The 15,539-nt window shown below is 40.9% G+C and overlaps 2 protein-coding genes across 3 annotated transcripts in view; one reads left to right on the top strand and one right to left on the bottom strand.

The window, feature by feature from the left end:
- Positions 1-2,420, bottom strand: part of LOC118216213 (UNC93-like protein MFSD11) — a 69,548-nt gene extending 67,128 nt beyond the window's left edge. For both annotated transcript variants that reach the window (XM_035397289.1, XM_035397288.1), the window contains exons 1-2: positions 2,232-2,420; positions 719-774 (exon numbers count right to left, since the gene is read on the bottom strand). In XM_035397289.1, coding sequence (XP_035253180.1) covers positions 719-774; positions 2,232-2,321 — 146 coding nt within the window. In that variant the 5' untranslated portion in view covers positions 2,322-2,420. The remainder of the gene's footprint in view (positions 1-718; positions 775-2,231) is intronic.
- A 2,133-nt stretch (positions 2,421-4,553) lies between these two features.
- ubfd1 (ubiquitin family domain containing 1) lies at positions 4,554-14,042 on the top strand. Its single transcript, XM_035398723.1, has 7 exons — positions 4,554-4,717; positions 5,485-5,760; positions 5,855-6,063; positions 6,274-6,339; positions 9,382-9,487; positions 9,717-9,799; positions 10,230-14,042. The coding sequence occupies exons 1-7, from the start codon at positions 4,702-4,704 to the stop codon at positions 10,338-10,340; spliced, it is 867 nt and encodes a 288-aa protein (XP_035254614.1). The 5' UTR covers positions 4,554-4,701; the 3' UTR covers positions 10,341-14,042.
- The last annotated feature ends 1,497 nt before the right edge of the window (positions 14,043-15,539 follow it).

Here is a 15,539-nt window from a genome sequence, read left to right as displayed (position 1 = left end):
ATTATTATTATTATTATTTTATTATTAGCAATTATCATAAATCATCAGCAATTCATTCATTACATCAGAAATTCCTTTTCTTTAGTCTTGTTATGGTTACAGTAAAGTTTAAATAGTTGAAGGTTGCATTGAAGGGCTCAGTCAAATTCTCCGGATAACCTTCTGACCAATGATAGCGGGCAGTGTCTGCACTTCTGCGGCCCAATCACACACACTTCCTTGCTTCCAGTATTGCGCTAACAGTTTCTGGTGGAGCTCATCTATGGGCAGAAACACTCAGCCTGGCTGCTTCTGCACTGTGCAGAGCATTTTACAGATGGAACAGCGAAGCGCTGACTGCAAGGCTATCCTAACTGTGCACGTGCACCGCTAACACCTTCAGCAGCGACAGCTGCTCTGTAATCATTCTGCACACGCTGCTGTGACCATGGCAGCCAAACTATCACTGCAAACGTTTTACACAGGTAGTCTACAAGCATTTAGTTCAAACCATAATAAGAAAGAAAGCAGCCATTTCATCTTGTTTGAAGTGCAGTGAAATTGAGTTTATTGCAATGGGTATTAATTTGTTCACAATGTAAAGGTGTATTGAAAGCATGCATGAAATCGCTTGGTGTAATTAAAAATGGGCTCAACATTGACCCATAAAATCAGACGAGGTCCTGCTTATGAAGTTTGAATTTAAACAAAACTAAATTACATACGGTCTCACTCTCACCTGTGGTAGCCACTTCCTATGAAGGTCCTATTTTCCACGCTTTTAATCACAGTTTGCTTTAGGAAAGTAAGAGACAAAATGGCTTCAGTTAACACACCACTTAGAAAAATAGACCAAAATCACAACAGCAAAAACATTAAAGAACAGAAACACAAACTTGTAATCAGTCTTGTCAGTAGCAAATCTAATTGTTCATAAATCCACATTTCCCTCTAAGAAATTATTTCAATTCAACACAAATGTACTGTTCATCAACAAATTTTAAAATTATCATTTTGGTTTGTTCCCCTAATTATTCAACAAGCTTTCAGTCAATGTCACTTAAATATTTGATACTTATTTGTATTATTGTACTACATAGGATTTCTTCGGTTCTCACAGAAAAATGTCATACGATTTCAAACGTAGTGCAAATGAAAAACGATTTTCCCTTTAGGTATAACAATGAAATATAGCGGGGAACTAGAATACAAACCAAGCTTTAAAAGAGCTTATAGACATGTAACCACAAACATACAGAAGTGACAATAAATGAAACTGAACTATAAATGAACTACATCCTAACTTTATTCCACTCGGTTTATAATTGCCCGATGCATCGTTTCCACGTATGCAGAGGACGTTTTTAATGCGGTAGCCCTAAATTTGAGTCCATTCGTCCCGCATTATCGTTCAGTCCGCTGACGGCAATTAGAAACACGAGTGGAGGCTGCTGACCCGCTTCTAAACAATGTTGCGCAGACTCTTGGTGTGGATAGAAATAGTAATGGTAAACACACACAAGAACACACGTGCAATAAATATTGAGCGTTGAAAATGTCAACATGTGAACCCGGCTCACTAGCAACAAAAATAAACAAGTACATCTCTACAGACACTAAATTAGGATTAGCAAACGTCCCATTTATAATTTCGGGGACCGAAAATATCCGTCCATGCTGGATTTATAAACTAAATCGTTGCATAGATCGTATATAAACAAATAACCTCGTATTACGTTCTTAACACCCACCCTTGTCCTCTTATTTACTCCAAAATATGGTCACCCATATAACAGACATATCTGATCACGTGGAACAATGCCTGCTATATCCGAAACGTTTTACAAAGTAACAAGCTGTTATATTGGCGCGTTAAAAGACAAAACAATGTATGCAACTAGTAGGATAGGTTACTAGTGTAAAGGTAGGTAAATCTGCACGTGGACTTCAGCCACATTAAGTCAGACGGTCAAACTACGTTAGCGGAAACAATTCCCAGTTAGCCAAAGTCACTATCTATCACTAGCTAGTTATTATTACAAAATGTAACGTCTTATCCGGTTTGCAAGCTCAGTAAACGTCTTAAATGTTCACCGGATATCATTAAAGCTCGTTGTTGCAGTGTTAGGTAGACTACTTAAATAAGCAAAGTTTACTTAGAAACAAACTAAGCGTTGTGATCCAGTCCGTTTACAGTAGGGAGCTAGCGCTGAAGATCAGATTAACATCCACTTCCTCCCAGCTTCACTTACTTCAATGTTTCCACATGTTGTAAAAGCGGTGAAAATTAGCAGAAATCCTATTCCCAGGATTACCACATTGAACACCCTCAAGTCTGCCATAATAAAAAGAAGCAGAATGAATATCTTAAAGTCCACAAACGCAGCTATAAGGCAGCGAGCTGGCAACAGTAGACAGTTGTAGTGTTTTGCATTGCGCGCGCACACGCACACGCACACGCACGCACGCGCATACACTGTTTTTTCTTCACACTCTATCGACTGCAATAGATCATTCAAAAGTCTGGCATGTACGTTTGTTTTAGAACACTTTTGTTCATTCAGTATCTGGTTCCTTCACATCCCGACAGATATGAATGAATTAAAATCTGTAGGGAAAAAATCCTGTTTCTGTGACTTCCCCAGGCTCTGAAATCAGACACATTCAGTCATTCAGTCCATTTCGTTCATTTGAGTCTTTCGAACTTGAAGGAAACAAATGGAAGACCAGTCTGACAGGCTTCTGCTCCAGCACAGTCGTAGGCCTACACAAGCAATTTCTTAAGATTTTTATTTAATGGCATAAATAGAATTTACAATGCCTGCAGTGCAAATACTAAAAAATCTTGTAGGCTTTTCACAGATGTTTGTGCAACATTTAGGTTGCATTTAAAAATAAAAGGTGCGCAAGTTAGGTGACGCAAGTTACGGAATCATTTGCAACCAACAAAGGATTGATTATAACAATATAATCTATAGGTTATTTTATTGAAAGAGCACACTATTTAGCAGCGTGGGACAATTTGTAATGAATGTGTAGCTTTATTGATACAGAATCCATTGGGGGATGCCTACTGAAAACATACTCTTTCATCCACGTTTTATTTAGGCCACATTATATCATGCAGTCAAAGAGCTGGGTTAAATTGTAAGCCAATTGCTTTCAGTTTTACACGGGCAAGTGTTTGTCATTGAAATACGAAGCCGTTAGAGTGAGGGAGAGAGGTAGGAATCCAGTAACAGCGTAGCTAGCTCATTGCGGATCCGGTCCCTTCATGTATTCGACATTGCCGCTGCTTTCAGTTCAGAGACTGTTGCTTTTGATCACACAGACGGGAAGCACATCAATGCTGTCATTGGGTAATTGCTAGTACACACAGCCCAATGGTGAAAATAGTTAAATTGGAGCAGCTGCAGCTTCAGTGAAAATGGAGGGAAAAATCATTTTATGTATGCTGGTATAGGCCTACTTGTCTCGTTAAGGGATACTGCATGCCTGTGGTACTGTACACTATCTCATTGAAGGGGAAACACCCTCTGCTCTGCCTTCACCCAGGAATTCGATGTGAAAGAAACATACAGTTAAAACAACATTGGTTTGGTTTGGGCGGCACAGTGGTGCAGTGGGTAGCACTGTTGCCTCACAGCAAGAAGGGTTCAGATCTGGCCTGGGCCTTTCTGTGCGGGGTTTGCATGTTCTTCCCGTGTCCGCATAGGTTTCCTCCGGGTATTCCGGTTTCCTCCCACAGTCCAAAGACATGCAGGTAGGCTGATTGAAGACTAAATTTCCCATAGGTATGAGTGTGTGAGTGAATGGTGTGTGTGCCCTGCGATAGATTGGCGGCTTGTCCAGGGTGTATTCCTGCCTATCTAGTTATAGATAATGGATTGATTTGGTTTGCCACTAAATTATTTCAGTCAGTAATAATAATAGTCAGATTATTATCAGTCCAGTAATCGCATCAACAACAGAAGACTGATGCTATAAAATATGGTGGTGGCATTTTGTGTAGGCTATGTGGTGTATGTATTCTGGATAATTCCATGGAGGATATTTTTCCTTTGGATCAGCAATACATAAAATGTGTTATTTGTTATTTAGGGTTCTGGTATATGTCACATGGAAAAGCACCACCATTTAGTCTCCTCTGTCCTTGTGCTGGTGTTTCACTGAATCATACTCGGTAATGTACAACTGATATTAAGGCAAAATATAACGATTAGAGGTCTTACATTTTATCATCACATGCACTATGGAAATATATTTTTTTAATTAACTAAATTCAAAATTTTCAAGCGACTTCATATGTGGCATGTTCGTTTGTCTGCATTTTCAATGAGGATCCCATTACCATTACAACGACGATCATAAGCTACCGTACTCAGCTCCGCAATTTGCCTTTTGGCTCACTGAGCATTGCATGTTCGATCAATGGTGTATAGATTATGCGCAAAATCATTGACGTATTCCAGTGTATTAGGCTCTGTAGCTATACGATCCCAGCTATCGGAATGACAGCGTCACTAGTGCGCAGACTCAAACAGCGCTGAAATATCGTATGCTCGTTGAGCTCACTGAACTCAAGCGCCGCTGCCATGTTTCCAGCATGAAAAACCTTTGATTTGCGCAACGCCGGGTCGGTACGGAGGCCCCCTAGCTCAGCCTCCCAGCTCAGGCGCGTAAGGTTCCCATCGGGCACATTGCAAATTGTACACAATCATTATGGCGGATCAGGATGGTGGGTATTACAGAATACTTTTTCTTCCACTTACAGCTGCCTACGGATGTACTTATAAATGAATGTATAACCCGTATGATGCACAAAAACTGCTGGCAAGCGTTTGGGAATATGGAACTGGTCAATGTTATATCCGCACATTTTGTGGTTTATAGCTAATGTTAGCTCTGAAGTCGATTTTGTTACGGAGCCAAAAACACTGTTACATAAGTTACTGGTTTAAACAATAAGATATAGCTATGGTAACCGGACTATATTGTTTATTGGACCTGCTCCTTTCCTCCCCCGTTACATTTCTTTTTAATATTTGTGTTTGTTTTAAATCACATCTGCTAAGGCTAGTCTGCTAACATTAGCATGCTTGTTCGCTGTACCCCAGGCAGTAGAAGATAGCATTTTAGCCAGCTAGCTAGTTTAGTCAGTTCGCTTTTACCTGTAGTTACATGTAGGATTGTATGTCGCTAACTTAATCGCTTGCTACTTGTAATGGTATCTATATTGTGACCGCTTGCATTATCCATGTCTGAAGCCGTCCATATTTGGCTAACTACTATGCTAGTTAAGCTTGGCCTGGTCTGAATTAAGCCAAATCATCATTGCTAACTTTGCTGTTGCTAGCTGCGCTAACCTGCAGTACCAGACATGTCTCAGTTAGATGTAATCACTGTCAAAAATTCCGGGGTGGTTTTCAGAGTTTCAGCTGCACAATACAAAGTGTTTACGTTTAATCGCACGATTATTAACATGAAGTGTTAATGAATTCTTAGGGCGAGGAGTAGAAATGGAGAGTGAGGACCCGGTGCTGTCTGAGACTTTAAGCGAAGGGGATGCCGCGTCCTGCGATCAAGCCTCCAAGACAGACGGTGAAAACTCCGCATCTCAGGACACCGCTGTCAGTAACGGGGGCGACGGCGACGGCGCCGATGACGAAGGGAAAGAGATGGTGGACTTGAAAGTTATTTGGAACAAGAACAAGTACGATCTAAAATTTCCTTTGGATGGAACGGGAGCCAAACTGAAGGAAAGAATTCATTCACTCACAGGTAAGGGTCTCTGTGCAAGCCACTACCTTGACAGCTACGTGATTTCACACAAACAACCATACGAGTGAATCCCTGTTTTCCCGAATGTTCCCAGGTCTTCCGCCTGCTATGCAAAAAGTCATGTACAAAGGACTGCTTCCCGAGGACAAGACTCTGCGGGAAATTAAAGTAACAAACGGTGCAAAAATAATGGTAGTGGGTTCTACAATTAATGATGTCCTAGCAGTAAACACACCTAAAGAAGTTATTCAGCAAGAAGTAAAGGCAGAGGAAAATAAAAAGGAGCCTTTATGTCGACAAAAGGTAAGAGTGCAGAATGCACTAAATCATTTTTACTTTTGGTACTGATACATGTCAATGCCACGTTTGGTGCTTCATCATAGTGAACTGCAGAAGAGGTAGGCCTATTTTGTATGCAAAATCTCTAGTGTACAAAATAGGATTTCCTTTAACAAAAACAAAACAATTTTAAGTTTTAGTTGTTATATTAAAACCTTAACATGTTCATTACAGCAACACAGAAAAGTACTGGATAAAGGAAAACCTGAAGATGTAATGCCATCAATAAAAGGAGCAAAGGTAAGCCCTTGGATGAATGTGGTGTTTTTAAATAAGGCTGTTAAGATCCAATTCCATATCTGATTTGTGACGTGTTAATTTAGCTCAAGGTGGACTTAACAAATGCATTAATTAATTAATGTTCTTTTTTAAAGTAGCATTTCTGTTTTTCACAGTAAAGTTCTGTAGACGATGTGATGTCATGTGGTGATATTGGCACAAGGCACAATGAAATTTAATATGAGGGTTTGTCTTCAATTCGCTATAACACCAACTATCATTGTCATATTTGTTTCAGTCCATTAGGGACATCAGGTGAGGCGTTTTGCCTTGACTCCTTACTAATTGGCTTCCTGCAATACCCCTACTGAGAGAAATCAGTGATTTATCTGGACAAACCGATCTCTGAAGTGCTAGCAGCCTCAATAGTCCAGACTGCAATGCGTGGCTCGGCAGGGAATTGGGGGGTGTGACCACAGTCTCTGACTTCGCTTTAAGTCGAGCGGCCAAAACTAAGGATGTGTTCCAGCTGCTTTTTTTCTCCTTTTCTTGTCTCCTTTCCTAGTATGGAAGGCTGAATGGTTCAAAAATATATGAAATTGACGTCTGGAATCACACGGTGTCAACGTCAGCTCGTTCCATTCGCTTATTTTATCTCCTTGCTTCCTTTCCTGGCTCCTAGCTCCACCCATCGGAGGATGCAAGGAAAGGAAGCAAGGAAAGGACACTGGGACGGAGGAATCATGTTTAAGGCAACGTCCTTTGGAACGTCCTTTGGAACGTCCTTTGGAACGTCCTTGCTCTTTCAAGCGTCAGTTTGAAGCCACGTCAATTACAGACGTGGCAGATGGGGAGAGGTGGGTCCATATCGATCATTACATGCCACGCGTTCAAAAAAATACCTCTGCAAAGGGTACACTCGTGTTTCCTTGCTCAAGAATTCTTCGGGAGCCTCCTAGCAACTATATAACGGGTTGGAATGTCCTCAAAGATGGCGCACCTTGATCGATTTGCGGGTCAGTCAAGGACCTCAGAGACAAAAGGCGAATAAAATAAGCGATTGGAATGCACCCACATTGACAACACATGATTCCAGACGTCAATTATACGTATTTTTTTTACTTGTTTGGCCTTCCATACTAGGAAAGGAAGCAAGGAAGTAAAAAAAAAAAAAAATAAGTGGCTAGAACGCACCCCGGGCTTCATTTGTGAAGCGCGCTTCCTGGTCTTTTTGATAGACTAGTTGCTAGTTACTAGTTGCTCACTAGCGCCAGTGCGGTTGGCTCCAGTACAGGTGTTTCTGCCACCCATTTCAGTGGAGGTCAATTGTACCAATTATGGTCAAAATATGAAGTCAATAGTTTTTTTTTCCCACAAGAAGTCACAATATGTGTTTTTTCTTTGTCTAATGTCTCCCCATGTGCCGATTTGTTACTTCATTGTGTTATTTGTACAAGATTGTAATATTTTGTGGACGAATTGGGGACTGTTTGCGTCACTGCCGAGTCACTGTATCTCACACGCTTATTGGACAACCTTGACGCTGCCAGACTTCATGCCCATATAAGGGTCCCCCTTTTCCCTACTGCACAGTCTCTGGCTCCAATTTGTTCAACATGGCAGCACCCGAAAACTGCACTTGCGTGGTTTCGAAACAGTTTTCACCGAGCCCATTGGAAGTCAATGTGTGACGTCACAGTGACTTAGTCCCTGTTTTTCCGCAGTCGATGCTTGCCGCCTTTTAGCTAACTTTCTCACGAAGGGGGAGGTGGAGAAAGTAGCTCTATAGGAAAATATCACACTGGAGCAGATCCGGAAGAAGCCAAGTAGAGCAAGTGGGGGAAAAACTGGAAATGGCGATAGAATAAAATGTGCAAATATCAGATGATAAACCCTGGAATGCATTTCACGTTGCTGCTACACGTTTACTAACGAGTTTGTGTTTCAGCCTGGAGTTTTTCTTTAGAAATCATTTCTATTTGCTGTTGGTATAAATATAAGGTATACCAACTGCCCCCCCCCCCCCCCCCCCCCCCCCCGTGCATTTGTCTTTTTGTCATGCTCATTAATCAGGGAATTATTTAAAAGGTAGATGAGACATTACATTACTGATTACACATTTACTGTAAGAGACATTGCTATTTCTGCATCACATTCTGTATCTATCATATTCTGTACTTGTCAAAAGCACTGTGCTTCATTTTGGTAGCATACTGACATGCTCTGATAAACATGCAAGTTTGTTAGTAATCTTTTTTTAAAATTATTTTTATTTTTATTTTTATGAACTCATGCGCAAATGTGAAGTAGATATTATAAATGAACACTGCTTTGTTCTGTTGTTATTTTTATGACATGCAGTATGGCTGGTTTGTGTCCGGAATAAAAAAGTAGAAAGTAATTGAAATTGGGCATTATTTTATGACATGCTCATTTGCATTACTTTGTGACTGGTACATTGTAATGTGCTTAGTAAAGGTCTTCATCTGCAGTGTTGGCACACTTCCCGCTAGGAACAGAGTCATTTGGAATAGCTGTACGTATTTTAAGAAGGCACCTGTTTTTTGCACACACATATCGAAGAACTCTGGTGAAATTATGCCCCTGACCTCATAACAGAGGTCATTTTTCATATTTTGAATGCCTCACAAGTCTGTCTCCGATGAACCGGTCAAGTCAATTTATAATTTAATTTTGTTTCCATAACGCATTGTACTTGGGGAATGTACCGCAAATTGAATTCGTTTTCTGGGTTACCGAAACATTGCGAAATGGTCATATGCAAATTTTGGTGTGTAGTTATGCTGTTATTTCGGTAAAGTATCCCTCTTTGCAAAAAAACAAAAAAACACGTCCTGTTGTAATCATTCATGTAACGTGGTGTTTTCTTTCAGGTCTAGACTAAGCTCTTTCTGTTGACCAACCATTTCTCGTCAGCCTTTCTTCTCTGGTTTCATACTGACAGGCATTTGAACTGGGAAAAGGGTTTGTACTGCATGGTGAACAAACCCTTTGTCTTTCACCGCTAATGGGCTGCAAACGGTTTCTCATTTGTTTTAACAGGAGCGCTTACCAACAGTGCCTTTATCAGGAATGTACAACAAATCGGGCGGGAAGGTGAGACTCACATTCAAACTGGAGCAAGACCAGCTGTGGATCGGAACCAAGGGTAAGGCCAGAGCGAGCCTTCCATTGAGGTTCGGTTCTTTCGTATTTATATGCTCGGTACTTCCTGGATAGTAGAAGTCCGGTCATGTGACACTGGAAGGCCGTTTTCATTGGCTCCGTGGTGGTCGGCCATTGTACTCGTTTTGATGTAGGAATTGTCTTCTCGTGCTTTCTGGATGCGTGCGAGTTCGTAGTAAACCTGAACCACACTGCTCCATTGTGTTCCCCAGAGAGAACGGAGAAGATTCCCATGGGCTCCATTAAGAATGTGGTCACTGAACCAATAGAAGGTCACGAGGACTATCACATGATGGTGAGGCTTGCCATGCTTCTAATGAACTCTGTATTACTTTTGGGCCCTATTAGTTAGTCTATCACTAAACCCACTGTGACCCTTTCTTTGCTATGATTGAATGTTTCTATATCACTCACACCGCACACAAATATGAGGAAAGGGAAATTTATCCTGGCAGATGAACTTGTCTGACGTGAGTCAGTGCTTGGGTAGAGAAGACATTTTAATTACGGCTGTAGCCGTATAATATATAATATTATAATATATAATATCACATATAATCTTATATGCTTCGGCCAAGTTTGTTGATGGTTATGTTGTAATAGGACCCTCTTCCCACACTAGAGGCAGTAGAGTTTGTAGAGTTAAGGTTGTCACTGCAGATGCCGTGCTGGTGCCACGGCTGTGTCCGAGATGTGAATTTCTGTGCTGGTTCTCTTTGTCCCAGGCGTTTCAGCTGGGTCCAACGGAAGCGTCTCAATACTGGGTCTACTGGGTGCCTGCGCAGTTTGTCGACGCAATCAAAGACACAGTCCTCGGAAAGTGGCAGTATTTTTAAAACGTGCCTCCCCCCCTCCTCCTGATACAGAACAAATCCAGGAAAGAAACATGAGAGAAATGAAGTCGTCAAAAGTGACGGTGAGCAGCCCCCCCCCTCCCCCCCCAAGGAACTTTTCACTATGAAACTGAAATGAGAGGAAAAGAATGGAGAGAGCAGGACTACTGCGGAACGCACTGCATTCTGGGAGCGGGTGGTGGCAGTGTCCTTTTATTGGCTGATGTCATCACTTCTTTTCTTTTTCTTTTTTTATTTTGTTTTAAAGCAAACCTGGCAAGGAAACTAAAAGTATATATAGGGTGTGGATTCCCTCCCAGGTATTGACAAATAAAGCTTATTTAAGAAAAAAAACTGAAACTAAAAAGAGCTCTAGGACATTACCATGGGGTATATTTATTTCTGTATCACTACCCAAGCAAGCTTGCCAAAGTGTATTAAAGATTGGCCTGTATTAGATTAATCTTTGCTCATCAGCCAAACAAAGACTGGGTGTGACTTGGCATTTAAATCTGCTGCCACAGTACAGGATGTCTGCATTTTAAACCCTAATATTCAGTAAGCTGACAGTCAACTATGGCAACTGTGCGTCACAGGGACACACAGATTAGTCTGTCTGTATAGTTTGCAATGCTGTCATTTATGTGGGAAAACTGGTTATTGCTTTTATAGGAAAGCAAAACTAAATAGCGCATTTTACTGGAAGATAACTTGACCTCGTCTTGCCACTTGAGTTTCGAAACCATTAATCGCCCTTCGGGATTAGCTTAGTACATTTAAGACGGGAGTTTCTGCATCGTCTCTTGGGTTCTTTGATGTGATCAGGGAGGTAACCTTTCTAAAATAGTTTTGTTACAGTTTTGTATTTTCAAGCGTAGTCGCGAGGAACGTCCGCCATGTAGCGAAGCTGGTTTGTGCTGTTGACTGATGAAGGGAGTGGCTGATTCTGGACTTCTCGTAAGTGGGCCGTCCTTATTATTTGTAAATCTAATGCATGTCATAAGACCTCAGATGACTGACCTTTCGACGGAGTTCACCTTCTTAACGCCAAACTAAAAAAGGGCGCAGGAGGTCAGTTTCTTTGACGCGCATCACACGTTTTGCGCTCGTCCCAAATCGGCTAAATTGTGAAATTTAGCACTCTCGAATCCGTGAAATTTAGTACTCTCGGGAATGAAGAACAAAGCACCATGGCAGTTGGATAACTGCCCGACAGTCCTGTTTGCCAGGATGCTTAATCTAAAATGGAGGCGGCAGTGCAGTTGTGAGTCCGTGCAGTTTCATGAACTCCGTAATGGAGGGAGCGGCAGGCAGCTGTCCATCACTGACTTGCCTGATGTAGTCCCATCCATAGTAAAATTGCAAAGTCCCGCTCTCCGACCAGGGTCGGAAAAGGTGCAGTTAGACTTGCATTTCGCGCATTCCTCTGGCTTGATAAACCCAGGTGCAGTGTTAATTAACGCCGTTTTGGATCAAAAAGCAGTCAGCTGACCAGGCGGTTCTAGGATGTTTTAATGGACATTTAGTTCATTTCAAGCTACTGTCTGCTAATGGCTGCCGCTGTCTCTGTGATTCGACACTTTTACATCCTGAGTTCGACCTGACCGATCTGCTGCACCGACTCGTAACTCTTTGTAATGGAAAGAGTCGCTTAATTTGCTAAGTGTGGCTTTGATTTGGACTACGCAGTCTTCGCTCGGTAATGTTGTGAAGTTTTAGTTTTGAGAACCTGCCGACGTTTCCTCGTCTGATTTCGGGGTTTCGAGCTGAAGTGGGTTTCAGTGGATGCGGAAGGGTTGGTCACTTTTTTAAAAAGCTTGAATTTCAAATTCTGAATCCAGCCACTATAAACGATCTTTTTTTTATTTGAAATACTCTGATTTTAGGAGTACCTTTGAGAGATGGCCAGGTTTATGCAGAAGATCTCTGTTCAGTTTATTTATGAAGGGTGTACGCCAATGTGTTTCATGCAAACCTTTCATGTGATCTATGTAAGAGGTGGGCATGTAGCATTAATACCCGTCCTATATAATGGTATGTTAAACCTCTCGTTATTATAATGATGTACTAAGATTCCAGGCCTTTCACAGTCAGTTCCTTGGACATTTTCTAATTAATATATAGGAAGAATATTCAAATTTATGATTATATTTCCAGAGATTATAATATATGTTAGCACCATTTCAAAAGTCAAAGTTAAAGACTTCTTAAATAATCCAGCTGTGATGCTCTAAGCACACAGGCCTCATTTCCCGCCCTTATATTTATGAATAGGCCTCCGTTCACCTCTCACAGTGTAGTTTGTCCCTCGGTTTGAATAACATTTTACTTTGTTACTGAAAGGGTCTCTCCTGAGTTCAGCAGTTGCTCAGTTGTTTTGAAAATGTGCACAGTGATAAAGTTCGGCACTTAAATGAGTTTTTGAGTGTAAGAGCAAATCATTTTCAGTTTAGTTTGAATCCTCCTCTCCCCCCCCCCCACATTGGTTTTAACAAAATGAGAACAATGAGGACATTACACCCTCTTATTCACATTTGGTAACAAACCAGGTTGAATAGGTGGACTTTTATTTTGAAATGATCCCTCTTTGCATTCCCGTAGAAATCCAACAGCATTTTCCCATAATGACAGCTATATCATAACAAGTGCACAATGACGGCTAAATTATAACAGGTGCACAATGACAGCTATATATAATGTGCACAATGATGACTACATCACAAGAAGCGCACAACGACGACTACATTATACCAAGTGCACTCTGAGGGTTGTGAATATCATCGGATCTTGTTTCTCTATGACATAAGCTAGCCTTGCTAAAGGAATCCAGAGTTCAGGCTTAACATCTGGCTGTTGCTGTCTGTTAGCACAGGACTCAAAACTGATGTTTAGTCAAGTATTAAAATTCAACAGCCATTAATCACTGATATTAAATTGTTCTGTGGTATGAAAAAAATAAAAACTATTTATTTGTATGAACAGCTTTAATACTATTTATTAGTGATAGCTTGGTCTTTAAGAACACTGTTAAATGGATCGATTCCTTCCTTCCTGACGGGCTCCTGCTGAATGCACACCCAGTATTGTACGGCCCATCCGGTGTGTCTCTTAGGTACAGTAAACATGTAGCAGCGGGCTGAGGTGTTTTTACAGAAGTGTCCCGGTAGCCACACCTCCTGCTCACTTCTCATTGGCCAAAGAACAGCGTCAGCTCTGCTCCGTCTTACTAACGGACGAAGTCGCCGTCAGCGAGCAGCACCTCGCGTGGGTCGTCTCTCACGCTCATAGCTACGTTTCGTCGAGTAATATGATTTTTATTATTTTTTCAGAGCCAATTCACTTGCACATGGATGTTTACCATCAGAAACCTTATATTGTTATTTTGAATTAAATTTTTATTTTTTTAATTCAAAATAACAAAATTTTTTTTTTTTTTTTTGCATTCTGCTCATATAAACATTGCATACAGAGTAGCCTACTGGCAGTTATGAAATATTATTTGTTCATCATCCTTTTCCTGGCTCTACTAACTATGGGCTGACTGAGTGCCATTACCTAGGGGAGGTGATATAAAAAGAAGGCATCTTTTGTAGTTTACATTCACGTGTGCATTCGGAGCAGTAAAATGGTTGTAAAATGGGATTGTTCGAACAGCTCAGTTGATGTGCACTGCTGGACATAACAGAATAAACTACTTTTGTTTTATGTGGTCTGCCTTTTTTGTGATGGGGGGGGGGGGATTTTGTGGTGATTGATTTATGTTATTTAACCCATTAAGCGCTGCGTTTATCAGCATTCCTTTGGTTTGTTTGTACGATGAAATTTTTTACAGCCTGGTCACGCTATGGAAGCGTTAAAGCTCACAGTTCTATCTCTGAACTTATTTTACCATGGTGGTGATACGATGCCACATCCTTATTTTGTAATGTGGGGTGGTGAAACAAGTTCGGGGGGGGGGGGTGGGGGTCTTCACCTTCCATGCGTTTTATGGTTCACGGGCAAGTTGATGTCTCTGTCACATCAAGGATCCAACAAACAAAATCCACAGTAATTTTTAGTCCAAAAACATCCATATAACGTCCATTGTTCACTGGGCAATTCTTCGGACAAATTATAACTGTTGGCCGTATCGACATTACATACATGCAGAAAGTTTTGTGTACATAATGTCAGGCAAAGTGAGGATTATGTGAACTATGTTTAATTTGAACCCAGCAGTTTTAACGGCCAACACCCTCGTTTAACGTCCAGAACTCTGAATACAGACTTATTCAACATGTAAAATATCTCTATTTGATTTAATTAGGTAATTATTATCAAAGATATCAATTATCAATTGAATATAAATAAAATATAAATTGCAGAATTCATTGATAGGCAGAGCAAATTGTTGGATCAACCTTTACAAAATGTACAACTCACGACCTGATTAAAATTTAGTTTACAACAAAAATTGACATCTAAGGATGAGGTTCATCTGCCTTAAAAGAATAACGAATGCTAGAGATGTGTTCACAGTCACACAAGAAAGGAATGACAATAAAGTAATCCAAGGATGTGCCAAGACTGAAATTAAAAAATGACAAAGGAGGATCTAAGGGGTGCTGATTTCTCCTATATATATATATATATATATATATATATATATAATAAAGATCGATTTACAACACAACTTTTTGAGGTTATAGGGAAATTGAACCTCCAAGTAAGCATTGTGGGGACATTACATAAGAATTTTCCAATGTTTTTGGGAGGGACAGCTTTGGTTATTACGGGAATGTTTGTGAGCTACTATGTGGAGGCACTAGATCAGTGACACTGACTTCCACTCTAATTTGGTATGGCCTGTTCTGAATGTTCAGCATGCCTGTAGGTGTGTTAACCAATTTAAGATGAATATGAAGAATGCCAGGCCACCCCGTTGACGTGTACACACACACACACACATATGCATGCAGACCTACATTCACACATACACATACGCATGCTGACCCACATTCACACACGCATGCAGACCCACACTAACACACGCACACACACACATACACATGCAGACCCACACTCACACACATACGCATACAGACCCACACTAGCCGGGTTTCCACCGCAGGAACTTTACCCCGGAACTAGGAACCTTTTGAGGAACTCAGTGCGTTTCGACCGCAGGAACTAGGGTCTAAATTAAGTTCCGGGGAACGCGGC

The sequence above is a fragment of the Anguilla anguilla genome, chromosome 17 (assembly GCF_013347855.1).
Source record: "Anguilla anguilla isolate fAngAng1 chromosome 17, fAngAng1.pri, whole genome shotgun sequence".
NCBI lineage: Eukaryota > Metazoa > Chordata > Actinopteri > Anguilliformes > Anguillidae > Anguilla > Anguilla anguilla.
This window is presented reverse-complemented; position numbering and strand designations above follow the sequence as displayed.

Bases quoted from the DNA above. Each gene is read 5' to 3' on its own strand.
- ubfd1 (XM_035398723.1), top strand. The intron at 5,761-5,854 runs GTAAGGGTCTCT...GAATGTTCCCAG, and splicing joins AAGAATTCATTCACTCACAG to GTCTTCCGCCTGCTATGCAA. The intron at 6,064-6,273 runs GTAAGAGTGCAG...TGTTCATTACAG, and splicing joins AGCCTTTATGTCGACAAAAG to CAACACAGAAAAGTACTGGA.